The 13,821-nt window shown below is 34.5% G+C and overlaps 2 protein-coding genes across 3 annotated transcripts in view; both read left to right on the top strand.

Annotated features, from left to right (window-relative positions):
- The first annotated feature begins 6 nt into the window (after nucleotides 1–6).
- On the top strand, nucleotides 7–5,669 carry LOC111442209 (pescadillo homolog). The gene is made up of 13 exons (XM_023079502.1): nucleotides 7–98; nucleotides 219–304; nucleotides 615–863; nucleotides 966–1,091; nucleotides 1,228–1,312; nucleotides 1,401–1,508; nucleotides 2,419–2,512; nucleotides 2,625–2,902; nucleotides 3,371–3,478; nucleotides 3,554–3,675; nucleotides 4,035–4,254; nucleotides 4,365–4,589; nucleotides 5,438–5,669. The coding sequence occupies exons 1-13, from the start codon at nucleotides 57–59 to the stop codon at nucleotides 5,519–5,521; spliced, it is 1,827 nt and encodes a 608-aa protein (XP_022935270.1). The 5' UTR covers nucleotides 7–56; the 3' UTR covers nucleotides 5,522–5,669.
- A 1,537-nt stretch (nucleotides 5,670–7,206) lies between these two features.
- LOC111441535 (nuclear pore complex protein GP210) overlaps nucleotides 7,207–13,821 on the top strand; it is a 29,158-nt gene continuing 22,543 nt past the window's right edge. Inside the window, exons 1-8 of one of the 2 annotated variants that reach the window (XM_023078572.1) lie at nucleotides 7,207–7,563; nucleotides 8,218–8,483; nucleotides 10,027–10,193; nucleotides 10,301–10,517; nucleotides 10,877–11,223; nucleotides 12,391–12,570; nucleotides 12,813–12,951; nucleotides 13,028–13,176. In XM_023078572.1, the coding sequence (XP_022934340.1) occupies nucleotides 7,388–7,563; nucleotides 8,218–8,483; nucleotides 10,027–10,193; nucleotides 10,301–10,517; nucleotides 10,877–11,223; nucleotides 12,391–12,570; nucleotides 12,813–12,951; nucleotides 13,028–13,176 (1,641 nt within the window). In that variant the 5' untranslated portion in view covers nucleotides 7,207–7,387. Of the gene's footprint in view, nucleotides 7,564–8,217; nucleotides 8,484–10,026; nucleotides 10,194–10,300; nucleotides 10,518–10,876; nucleotides 11,224–12,390; nucleotides 12,571–12,812; nucleotides 12,952–13,027; nucleotides 13,177–13,821 lie in introns of those variants that run through there. The other variant, XM_023078573.1, reaches the window with a different exon arrangement.

Below are 13,821 nucleotides of genomic sequence, written 5' to 3'. Positions count from 1 at the left end.
CGGCTTCCTTCCTGCAGGTCGTAGATTGATATTCTGTCTCGTCTTCTACCGCAACAATGGTGAATAAAGTTACGAGGAAGAAGCATTACAGGCCTCCGGTAAGTTCGAACTTGTTCATAATGTATTTGATGATGATAATCTCTGTTTATTAAGGATTGTTGAGCTGTTTCCAGCGCGGGTAGTGTGCTTAATTGTTTATGTTTTCGGTCGTTTATCAGGGGCAGAAGAAGGAGGGTAATGCAGCGAGATATGTGACCAGGTCGCAGGCTGTGAAGCAGTTGCAAGTTAGTTTGCCAGTTTTTAGGTATTTATTCCTGAATTTTTGCATGGTTATTGGTACCAGGAATGGGGCGTGTTTTTAAACGCATGATTCTTATTATTGATTTTGGATTATTAGTGCTTTAATACGTAATCATAGATGCTTCGAAGTAAATGGTATTTGTTTTTTAAGATTGAACATGTTTATCTTTGATTTGAAGTTATTGATATGAACAGGCGTTTGAAGATTTTGTAAATATTATATTGAATCCGGTTGGACTAGGATGGCATTGTTGTACCTTGATTGAATATAAACATTATTGAGACAATGGTTTGGGTTTTTATTATTATGACAGGAAGCTATGCATTTTCAAGGGAATTTTTCCTCGAGAGCCGAAGAAGAAAGTTAAAGGAAATCACCACACTTACTACCACGTGAAGGACGTTGCTTTTCTTCATCACGAACCACTCGTGGAGAAATTCAGAGAGATCAGGGCATATGAAAAGAAGATAGATAAAGCTGATGCAAAAAAGAATAAGGAGCGTGCAAACTTTCTAAAAGTTCATAGGCCTACATATGTATTAGACAGAATAATAAGGGAGAGGTTCGTGCATTTTATTGGTCCTACTGAAAGAATTATATGGTTTGTTTTCGTTGCCCATAATGGATTCTTTTCAATTGTTGTATGCTATGTTTGGCCTTCTAGGTACCCAAAATTCATCGATGCGCTTAGAGAATTGGACGACTGCCTCTCAATGGTGCACCTTTTGGCAGCATTACCGGCACAAGAGAGTGTAAAGGTTGAGGCAAAGCGCATTCACAAGTGTCGGAGGTTGGTCTTTACTGGCCACGATAAATTTCTATGAACTACATTTATATGTTGTTAAGTTGTCTTGTATTATTGGCATGGTAACAAATTGACAACTTCAATAACCCATCACATATATTCTTGTTATAACTTTTGCTAGGTTGAGTCATGAATGGCAAGCATTTATTTCTCGAACTCATAAATTACGAAAAGTCTTTATATCCGTGAAAGGCATTTACTATCAGGTATATCATGATTTATATTATGATATCTAGTGTCATGTGAAGCATTTTATATTCCAAAGGTATTTTCTTGATTTTGTCGTTTGTATAGGCTGAGGTAGAAGGCCAAAAGATTACATGGCTCGCCCCTCATTCGTTGCGTCAGGCATTGACGGATGAAGACTTAACTGTTATTCTTAACTTCATGGAATTTTATGAGGTAACATTTTGATCCCCTGTTTTCTTTTCAGCTATTCTACAGCAAGTGTTTGGTTCTTTTCACTGGTTGTCTTTCCAATGGAATGAATAGAGAGAAACTTTAGGAGAATTCATTGAGTTCATGATTTGTATACTATATTTTTATATTTAGAAAAGCAGGTTGGCATGGTTCAGATTATTCACATAAACGGTTATCTCTCTCTCTCTAATGAACTATGCTTGCAGCGAGGGGAATAAAAAAAATAAGAGAACCAAGGAACATGATTGATATAAAAAATCAACTATATTGATTAGTTAGTTTTCTAGTGGGTGTGTGGTTTGTTTCAAGGTGAGGTAAGTCTGTTAGTTGCAATGTTGAAGTGTTAAAAAGAAGAAAGCGTGAGGGGACTTGGGACATAACAAGAAGATCTTTGGAATAGTTTTGAGGAGAGAATTAACCACCTTGATGCATAGTAAATACTCATTTTCCCCTCCTTTCAACTATAATATTATCTGTTTTCAAACAGAGCATGTGAAAAGTGCCCGAGATAACAAAAAAGTGCGTGTTACAAGTAGTTCCTAAGTATGAATAATTGAGAAAAGTAATATTCTTGAATGCATACATTCCATACAGCATCCAATATTCCTAATATTGAAGACTCCTGTTCCACTCTAGTCAACGGTCTACATGATAGATAAAGAACTCTTGCGTTCCATTTGGTTATTGTATTGGCACAATCATTTTGCCATTGGAGGTGAATCAACAACTGGAGTGTTTTATTTGTTTAGGACTCTTAATTCTTCTGTTCTAATATGGTAAAGGGGAAAAGAGTGCAATGCTCGTGTATCATGTTAATGCTTACCCATTTGCTATGCTTACCTTTTTGTTTTGAAATTGACTGGCTCACTCCTTGTAATTATTATGGCTGCAGACTTTTCTAGGCTTTGTGAACTTTCACTTATATCACTCGATTAATTTGAAGTATCCACCGATACTGGACCCTAAATTGGAGGCTTTGGCAGCAGGTGATTTTAATGTTTATTACCAAAGTCTGTTATTTTAGATTGCTCTAATTTTAATCAACTTAGATTTTACTGTTTCTTTGTTTCCGCGTTTTTTATTATTGTGAATCTACAGATCTTTATGCTTTGTCAAGATACTTCGATGCCAACTCTAGAACTTCTCTATTGGGTCCTCAGACTTCTGGTTCTTTTGAATCTGGAGAAATAGATGCTGAACAAAAGTCTGAACTTAGACTTGCGCAGCTTCAACTTCAACTTCCCTTAGACGAGCCAACTGCATTGATGCATCTTGTTGAAGATGCAGCTTGTAAGGATGAGGATGAGGATGAGGATGAGGATACTAGGGAGTGTAAGAAACTTTTTAAGAACATGAAGTTCTTTTTAAGCCGTGAGGTGAGATTATTTTCCATTTTACAATACGGTGTTATTGCTGTGTGCATTGCTACTGAAAATAGAGATGCTTTTTGAGATGGAATTCTGTAAGAAGATTGCATGCAGTAAATCCAAAATTAAACCCAAGATAAATTCCAAAACGTCAGAAACAGAGATTTTCTGTGTGGAGGGAAGAAATCATATATGTGAGGGTGTGATTCTACTAGATAGTTCTCTTTCCATCTTGTATGTAAACTTTAGGACATCAAACTTCATCAAACAACAATTTTAGGGGACAGTTTTGGAAGTTGATTTACTTATGTGAGTTCTTCACATAAGTGAACTAGTAAACGTTTGCTTAGTTGTTTTATGTCTCTATTACCATGGTTATTAGATTTTAGCTGTGTCAACGATCCTCCATTCTTTCTTCTGAAGTCATACTGGATCTTATGATTTACTCTGTGGATGTTCTCCCAACTTCCATGTCAGGTTCCTAGAGAATCACTGCTTTTCGTTATCCCTGCTTTTGGTGGCATGGTTTCTTGGGAAGGAGATGGAGCACCATTTAAGGAATCCGACGAAACCATTACTCATCAGGTTCTCCAATAATTAAGACAAATTGGTGTGGCCTATAACATATTTTCATCCCTTCCTGATCCTTTCTAAATGCAGATTGTTGACAGGCCAACGCAGCCTCACAAGTTCCTCTCTAGAGACTATGTTCAGCCCCAATGGGTCTTTGATTGTGTGAATACACGAATCATCTTGCCAAATGATGTTTATTCGGTGGGAAGGTACTTCCATGTTTTAAGATCTGCAATTAGATTTCTTTCTTGCATGCATTATCTAAGTACTATAGACTATCCAAATTTCTTTGATTCAGACTTTGGATGCTCTTTTATAGAAAGTAGTTCTACGTGTTAGAAGTTTGAACCAACAATTTTCAGAACGAAAAAGCTCTGTTTTGTTGTTTTCAGGTTGCATTTGTTGTTTATTTAAGTAAAGTTATGTATATGAATCATTGTAACTTTTTTATAAATTCTACTACCTCTATCTGCTTTAGCACGCACATACTTCATAATACAAATTAGTTTTTATAGTTGGTTTTAACTTTTATTATTTATACCTTCGAACTAATATATCAATTTGCTAGGGTTCCTCCTCCGCATCTTTCACCTTTTGTTGACAACGAAGCAGAAGGATACGTTCCTGATTATGCCAAGACCCTTAACCAGTTGAGGGCTGCTGCAAAAAGCGAAGTCTTGCCATTGCCGGGACTAGGCAAAGAAAATTTGGATGATCCTCAGAATTTGTTGGCTGAAGGTGTCACTGATCGAGCTGAGGCTATCATAGCTGTTGAGAAGAGACAAAAGGTATACCTTTGATGAAAATAGTACAGGTCGAATGAACGGGGCAGCTCAGTCCAACTGTTACTTAAACGCTAGAATATGCTCTTATTGTGGTATTGTATTTCCTAATGCAGATGATGGCTCTTGAGAAACAGTATCGCGATGAGTTAAAATTGGAGATTGAAGGACGACAATATCATTCAGCTATTTCAAAAGTTGATAAGCAGGCGTCTGGTGAGGAGAGTGAGGGTGGCGAGGATTCCAACCTCCCTGATTATCAACAAATTGCAGAAGATAATGCTAACCTGTCATTGGTTCTTATGTCAAGAAACATTAGAGGCATTTATAAAGCTACGCAGGTAATTTACTTGATTTGTTGATCTATTTGTGGTAGTGCTTGAAGTTTTCCTTATGGTCTAGTAATAAACATACACCCACTCTGCGTTCGTTCTGTCATAACAAATTCAAGTTTCTATACTTTACTTCTTTTGCCCTTTATTCTCGGTAAAAGTTTTTTTTTAAAAAGCTTGCATTAAAATCAGGTTTAAATTCTATTGGTCATCATTTTTTATCTCTAAATTTTGGTCCGTCAGCTTTACAAACTTATTCAATTTTGGTCTCTAAACTTTCAAAATGTGAGTTGGTTCTTGAACTTTAAATTGTCTATTTTAGTTGTTGACGTTTAAAAATTAATTATTTTGATCCTTATTTTTGTTTTGTTTTGTTTTTAAGAATTTAATGACATAGTTTTGAGTACAGGTGTTAGCATGTTAATGTAGACATGATTTCAAGCCACTTAGATTAGAGACAAGCATTTGTATTCGATGGAAAAATAAAATATCAAAGACTAAGGTGATTGTTTTTTTTTTTTAAGTCGAAGGACCAAAATACAACTAATTTAAAAGTTAGGGGACCAAGATGAACATTTTAAACTCGTTTAGATGTTAGATTTTTAAATGTAAAATATATGTATTAAATATTTGTAACTATGTTTATTTCTTTATTCATGTTACTCTTTTAAGTCAAATTCAAAATATATATATTTTCTTTGTTTTGTTGGAAAGCACTTATTATTTAACCACTCTCATTTCTCAACCATAAATGCTTTCCGTTCCTTTTTTAGAAACATGCTTTTGTGCTTTCCCTTCTTTTTTAGAAACATGATTTTGTACTCTTCTGTTGTGACTGAAATTTTTCTTGTTATCAGCGTGGTAAAAGAATGAACCAGGATCGTATTAAACTTCTCGAGGAAAGAAAGAGTAAGCTAGGAGAATCTCACCAATCACAGTAAGTCAAATACAACCGCAATTTTGTTCTCAATCATTTGCAGTATTATTTTTGGATGTGCCAGTTGAGTTAGTGTGCTCGAACCATCCAATATGTTTTTTTTGTCCTTTTACAGAACTATTACCAGTTATTTTCTGGTTCCATGGCTGTAACTCTTTTATCATCATTTGTGTTAGATCCGGTTGAAATTATTAGTTTAGACGAAATATGTCCGAATTTTGTTATTTTCCACCTCTACTTAAAAGTAGAAGTCGACAAATGGCCTACCATTTTAGTTCAGTCAAAATATATTAATCGAAACGTTGACTTCCTAATTGTTGAAACTTGTTTTATGATGTGTTTGAAGACTACGAGCATTAAAAGTATATGACAAACTCTATGATTCTTTCCGTTTGGTATATTATAGGTCCATGTTTTCTCATTTAATAATTAGTGTTTTTTTATTTATGGTTGAAAATTATGTTTATACACTACTTCCACCCCTTATTAAGATGTGTGAAAACCATAAAAGAGATCTTAGATTGTGCTCTTCTATATCTTTTGTGTGTATATATATGTGTGTTAAAAAAATTTACAAGTAATTATTGTGTGAGTTTAAGGTTGATGACATGATAATGTTTGCCTTTCATGAATATTTCAAAATTACATTTGGCGTATAAATAATTATGATATTTTAGATAGAAATTAATATAGTAAAGACCTAATATGAAATTTTGGATTGCTATATCGTTTTGGTCGTCATTATATCATTATATGTCTTGATTTTCACAGGAGATTTCAAAGGATTTTATGCTTAAACGTGTATGCAATATTACAATAGTATTGCAACATTTGAAATACTAATAATAATAGTGATGCAAGTGAAATGCTATCCACAGTCATTTCAAGAACAATTCAACAAATTCCTTCAAAACTAAGACGTTTTTAATTGCTATTTATTATCCGAGGTCTAACTCTATTAAACAAAATTTTCAATTTGGCCATGAACAAAATTTATTTATAAGTGTTATGTCATATGCCATAAAATAACATGTATCGTATTCCTTCACCAAATGATTATTAATTGTGTTTTTAGTTAACTAACACGTGACATTAATATTCAAGTTTCTTAATTTTTTGGTCGAAAAATGTATATGCTACAACTAGCTGAACTATATTTACATTAAACATTATACTTTTAGATGCTTTAAATTTTAGTCTCAAAACTTCCAAATTTATATCGTCTTAGTCTATAGAAACTTGTTATCTATTTTTTTTTTAAATCGTCGTTTGTCATCAAATTTTCGCTCGTCCAATATCTCTAACATGTGTCTTGAAATCCGTTTCATAATAACTTCTCTCCGTGCACACCTTCAAAGTAATGTCAAATATAAATTTAAAAAAGAATTAAAATTGTAAGAGAAAATGAAGCAAATCTAGAATCTTAACAATTAAGACAGTTTTTATTTATTTATTTATTTTTATTTTTATTTTTTTTATAACAAAAGGTAACAAATGAAAAAGGTTATACTAAAATAGGATTTAAGCAATTTTTGGAGTAGCGTCGGAAAAGTAGCCAAAAGTAGTTTACAAGGTTCGGCCAGCTGGCGAGTGACAACCAATAGTATTGCGCCACGTTTCCCACTAGGTCCAATCGTTGCTTTTTCGGTTTCCAAATGCAAAAATCACAGAGACTTTACTAGGGTTCTATTCTCTTTCTTCAAGAATCTTCTCAGGTCTGCCCGTGCACACAGTTATTCAAGTTCGAGCTCAGTTTTCAGTCTCAATCACCATTTCAAGCTTCGAAGCTTGCCGTTTTTATTGCTACAATTGCTTCTTCTGAGTTTTGTTGTAAACTTCATGATTATTGTTACACTGTGTTCAGCTGGAGATGTCGAATTTCGCTCCTGCGCTGCTTGTTCTTCTCTTGATGATCGGTGGAAGCTACGGAGCGACTGCTCATTTCGTCTCTGGTCCGCACATTGCGGACGTGAATATACTATTGCCTCCCAAAATGACTAATCCAGTAGAGTATAGGCTGCAAGGGAGTGATGGTTGCTTCAAATGGTAAATCTTACTTTTCGAGTCATTTTTCTAATTGATGTTTTGCATTATGTAAACGATGGATTTGTGAAAGAGAGTGGACCGACTGGTAAAGAAGTTGAAATCTGAACTTTGGAACTTCTGTATCAGTAATGGAGCTCAGTTGGTGATTAGACTAATTGATTATCATGCTGCAATGTCACGCTTAGTATAGAAATGGGGCCTGCCCTGCATGTGAAAGCTCTTTTGGTTATTTCTACCCAGTGTGCGGCGGGGAGCTAAATAAATTTCCTCAGAGATAGGGAATCATTGGCTGTATCGAACCATCAAACAAATGCTTGAAGTTATCGTTATATGGCTCATTGTCAGTGACTCAGTATTGAGCGATTCTCTTTCTTAGTATTAATTTGAATTTTAAATTTAGTATCGACTATCAAGTGATTCGTAGTTACGATTTGGTAACGTCAAAACATTTTAGACTGATAGCATTTCAAGAAGTAGATAGGCTTACCCATCCCCTAGATCTCAAGAAAATTATATAGCAAATTGATAATAGTTACTTGTCGCTGGTTTAAAAAGTTTCTGTTTAACCAGACATTTTAGGGGAGTGATCTCATTGTAATTGTTGTCTTCTTTGGTCACTGCTAATTTATTTATTGCTTTTACAATAATTTGTAGGTCTTGGGATCATCATGATATTCTTAATGTTCTACCAGAATACAATGTAAGTAGTCACTGCTCGACAAGTGCTCTGCTGAGATCTATTGCTCCTTACAGTGGTCGCAAGGAGACCGCTGTTTATGCTGCTGATGTACAAACTGGAATTGTAATTCGCTGCAAAGTTTTTATCGACAAATTTTCAAGAATCCAAATATTTCACAATTCTATCAAACTTGACTTGGATGGGCTTGCTACACTCCGAGTCCGTGCCTTTGACAGTGAAGGTAGATTTAGTATTCATAACCATGCCTTTAAAAGTGTATCATTATGCAATCTTTCATCTCTCTTGTTGTGTCGTGTATTGATTACATAATGTGGAAACGATGAAAAGAATGGTACACGATATGCAAATGTATGAAAAATACCAGGGAAATTGTCCACGAAGTCACAGTGAAATCCCAGAAAAGAAAATTTTAGATCAGTAATGGAACGTAATTTGTTCATTTTATCATAATCTTATTGTAGGAGACCCAATGTAATGTAACTTTTAGAATCCATTCTAAATATTTAGATTAAATATCAAAGACCTTTTTAGTACTGCATGTGTGGATGGTTGCAAAGTGTGATGGAACTTCAGTTTGCATCCGTGTTTGTGGGACTGGCAGCTGCTTTTGCTTGTCTTTACATTATGTTCATTTCATAGGATCCTTGGAAGGAAATTGCATCTTCAAGGTATGTTCAGCTTTTAACTATGGCTGGAAAGGGAAAGGGGAAGGGAAAGGGAAAGGGAAAGGGAAAGGGAAAGCTAGATTTTTCTTAAACCTTATTAGGATAGCTAAATTTGAATTTCACCTGATGAATATAAATTTGTGTTTATTATAATATTAACCAACTTTGACTATTTTTTAACTTTTAACTTACAATGCTTTCTCTTGATTTAAATACTCCCCTTATTTCCACGATTGTAGTCTTTCTTGACTTATTGTTCAATCGAAATGTATTTTGTAATTCCTATGGCACTTAGTTTGCCCTCTTATGTTATTTCATCTCATCAATGAAATTAAGGAACTGATGTTTCTCATTTAAAAAAACTGAGATCTCTAATTTGTGCCCCATTTTGGTCACTGTTCTGAAAGCGCAAGAATGCACGTGCTTAGGCACTCATTTTGCCCGGACATGGGTGATGTGATTTGTCTTTGTTGAATGCATGCTTCTCAGCAAGTAAGCATCTTTTCTAAGAGCATAAACGAGAGTTAAGCTAAATAAGGATAAGCAAACTTAAGCCATTGGTTCATCTCCTGCGTTCAACCCTCTCATCCAGAGTTCTCTCTCTCTCTCTCTCTCTCTATTAGTTGCGGAGGAACATGAAAATGAGAATAAAGAGAAAAAATGAGGAGGGTTTTAACTTATAAGTCGGTAAAGAAAGTGGGGATGGAACCTATTCTGTGAGGCCGAGTTTTAATTTTTAGGTTGAGTAATGTGGTTTTGTAGACCATTTTGTTGTTGAAAAGCTCATAAAGCTTGACCTTTGTTTTTCCTTTAATAGGAAATCCTTTATTTTCACTGTCTCATGCTTCATTGTGGCTCTTAATGTTATACGTGTGTATGTGTATAGATTGTGTGCTTCACATTTTCATTTCACCCCTCACCTCCGAGACTGAGACTATTGTGCTTCAGCGCATTTCACACTTATCACTGATCTTCCAAATCAGTTCCCCAGCTTCTCTGGATTTCACGTATTTAAGAAATTTGCATATATGTCTGTACCTTATTTCATTAGCTTTAATTTGGATGAGAGTTTGAATTGTTTCTCCATTAATTTTGCAGAAAATGTGTTTTCGTCATTAGTGGGCTTACAATTTATGTGGTATTTGATTCCTGAAACTGAAGGATCCTCGCATCACCTAACTCATCTCCCCTTGAAGGATTCTCCTCTTAGTGATTGTGGTGGGTTATGTGGAGACTTGAATATTCAAATAAAACTGGAAGATAGCGTATGTATGCTGCTGATGTTAAGAATTCCACTATTGATACAGACCTAGTCCAAGCAAACCAAAATTTTATATTTTATAATATTTCTATTTCTTTCTTTATAATGCAGGGCGTATTTTCTGATCTATTTGTTGTAAGAGGAATTGAAATTGGCCATGAAATTGTTTCTGTGCATTTGCTTGAACCAGATGTTAAGCACATGGCCGATAAGATTGTTCTGACTGTGGCAGAGGCAATGTCACTTGATCCTCCCTCACCTGTTTTTGTCCTCGTAGGTGCTACTGTTCGTTACAGTCTTAAAGTTATTCGTGCCAACATACCCCAAGGTTTTCTCTTCAACTCATTCTAATTGTAGTTATCTAGTGTTGTACTAGTTACTATATAAATTTTTTGACTCTGGTGTTCCTGCATGTTGATAAATATATTTTTTTTAATAAAAACCAACTCTCATTTGTAAAAATGATAGGAAGATATATAAGGGTGTTCTCCACAAAGAAAAAGAAAAGGACAAATCAATGGGGACTAAACAAAACTTGTAAATATGAAACCTAAGTTATGGACATTCAGTTGTTCTGTTGTATGTTTCATGACTGTCATTGAATTTGCTTAAAGTTAGACTTTACATGTGTGCATATCCTGTAAGTCCCTTTTTTTTTTGTTGATTTTTATTTTTTTGCATATGCAGTGGTAACATTACCATCTCCACACTACCGATGGTCTTCTTCAAACTCTTCCATAGCTCATGTTGCTTCTGACCTGGGTTTGACAAGCGCTCTAAGATTTGGTGTTACAGCTGTAACTGTTGAAGACACTAGGGTTGTTGGGCACATTCAAATGTCATCATTAAATGTTGTCATGCCAGAATCTTTACATTTGTACATTACTCCTTTGCCTATCGTCGACGAACCCGTTGAAGGAATAGAAAGATCTGTATCTCTTGCCAATTGGTATATTGTTTCTGGTCGTCAATATCTCATTCAATTGAAGGTTTTCTCACGTGGACCTGATGCACAAGAAATATACATTACAGAGGTAACCTTTGTATCTTACAAATATTGGCATTTGAGAATAGATATTCAACATTGAAATATGGTTTTACTTCTAAAAATCTCTATTCTGACTATCTCACATATTTTCTTTGGTGTGTAACCTGGAACAAAATTTCAAGATAATGCTAATATGGCATGCTTGGCTTTCGGAGTCTACCTACTCCTAATTGTTTACCTTTTGGGAGGGTTCACTTAAAGGAATCATAAAGTATTTCATGAATAAAATAAAAGAGCAGAAGTTTGGGAGGTCGTCCAATGGAAGGCACGCTCATGGTGTTCTTTATATGCCATCGCTTTATTTTCTGTTTTTGGAAATCTTTTTTTGTCGATGAAATCTTCTCTATTTCCTATCCAAAGAAACAAGTGTAAACAGGTTTAATGCAAATATGTCAACTTTCAACTGCTTCCACCTTAAGCTTGCTCTACACTGATATTGTTATTTGGAGTTGAATGATAACTCCAGTAACTGTTTGCTCTACTCTGATTTGGGTACCAAGTTGTATGTGACTTTAAAGCAGTATAACCATATTTCTCTGCCATAAAGCTAATGCATACATGTCTTCCAAATTAAGAGAATGAAAAAGTAAAGCTTTCCATATTTGTTTCTGGCTTAATGCATGAGAATCTCAAATATAATTTTAGGTGGTGCTGTTGCCACTAATTACTTTCTATATGCTTGCATTTTAATCTTAGCTGTTTGAGACATTACACGGTACTATTACAGCTAGTCACATTTGTTTACGGCTTAGAAACACTCAGGGATTTAGACGATACTGTTGCAGCTGATTACACCCAACATGCATGCTTTATATATATATATATATATATATATATATTTCCTTTATGCGGGCCTCTGTTTGCTTTCATCTTCTTCTTGTAAGTTGGTTTTTATAGAAAAAAAAAAAAAAAAAATCAATAAAGTCGATGTTAACTTTTGGCATTCTACTCTGATTTCTATACACTTTCTGCTTTATAGATTTTATTTTCTCTGAATTGTGGGCTTTCTCTTGCGGCTGGGAGAATTTACTGTGAGGGGAAATGGACTTTTATGAATAGCTTTTTTTCTACTTGTGGATTTTCCTCTTGCTTAATATATTTGGCTCAAACTTACTTCTATCTTCAGCTCATAATTTCTTTCCCACAAATGCAGAGTGATGATGTTCAGTTATATGATAACCAATCCCAGTTCTTGAGAACTTACCTTTTGACCAATGATCTTGTACCAAAACACAAATGGCGAACTTCAAGAATTTTGCAAGCAATTTCAAAAGGACAAGGAATGCTGACTGCTTCACTGGCTTACTATGGTAGTGATTATGAAACTAAGGAGGTAACACTCCGATAGTTAAATCATATAAATTTTGTTCTTCTCCAGAACTTTTTGGATTTTACTTATACCTGAATCTTGTAAACTTAACAATTGCTATGAGATCCTTTCCCTTTCTATTTTGTGAGTATGGGGGTCGTCGTCTCGATTATTGTGGTTGTAATTCACATTGCTTGGATTAGTTATTCTATTTCGGCCTTCCAGTTGAAAACTTCTTCCTTTTTGATTGTTTTCATCCAATTTAGGTTCTCAAGATCGTGCAAGAAGTTGTCGTATGTGAACGTGTAAGATTCAGCTTGGACGACAGAAATGGAGTATCAAGAAGCATCTTCTTACCTTGGACCCCTTCTGTTTATCAGGAGGTGTTACTTGAAGCTACTGGTGGTCTGTAGCATTTTAGCTGCTTAGTCTTTAAATCACTCTGGCTAACTTACTCATATCTTTTAATTCTCCAACATAGGTTGTGCTAAGACATTAAGTGACTACAAGTGGTTTTCGTCGGACATAAGTGTTGTCACCGTATCTGCTTCTGGAATTGTTCAGGCAAAGAAGTTCGGTAAAGCAACTGTTAAAGTGCTGTCTATTTTTGACTCGTCAAATTTTGATGAGGTAAGATTTAAGAATTATTAGTAATATTCTGTTTAGTTGTTTTTAATTAACTCTCGTCTGTAGTTACTTGAACTTCCATCCATATTTCTTAAATTTTACGTTTTCTTCCACTCTTTTAATTCGTATTATTGTTTGTTATATACTTATATTTGTCTTTTTTTTATTTTTTAGTTTTAATTTTATTTATTTAGTTTGAAGAAACAAATATTTCGATAAGTGAAAATTACAGAAGGGGAAGGGGACAACAACACTTGAAGTCAAGGAAATCTTACAAATAACTATTCCAATTCATTAATTAAAAAACAATTATAAATACAGAAGGTATTGGAGGGAGTACTAAGAGGAGGCCATAAACTTAGGGGCTGTTAGGAAAACTGTTTCGAAAACTTCTCTTTGGTTCCTATGCTATTTTTTTTATTTTTGCGATAAAATTTCTAATAAAAATTAATATTATGTTTTACTTTATTTTTATTTTTATAATTTTATAAGAAACATCAATGGCTGTTTAATTGCAAAAACGAACAACCTCAGGGCCAGGTAGAGAGAGAACCCCCTTCCAAAAAGAGCCAAAGAAACCCCTTCCAATCAAGCATTATCAAAAGGAGGCTATGATTGCAATTTTATTTTATTTTTTATTTTTCTTTT

This window comes from Cucurbita moschata, unplaced genomic scaffold, assembly GCF_002738365.1.
Source record: "Cucurbita moschata cultivar Rifu unplaced genomic scaffold, Cmos_1.0 Cmo_Scf00004, whole genome shotgun sequence".
Classification (NCBI taxonomy): Eukaryota; Viridiplantae; Streptophyta; class Magnoliopsida; order Cucurbitales; family Cucurbitaceae; genus Cucurbita; species Cucurbita moschata.
This window is presented reverse-complemented; position numbering and strand designations above follow the sequence as displayed.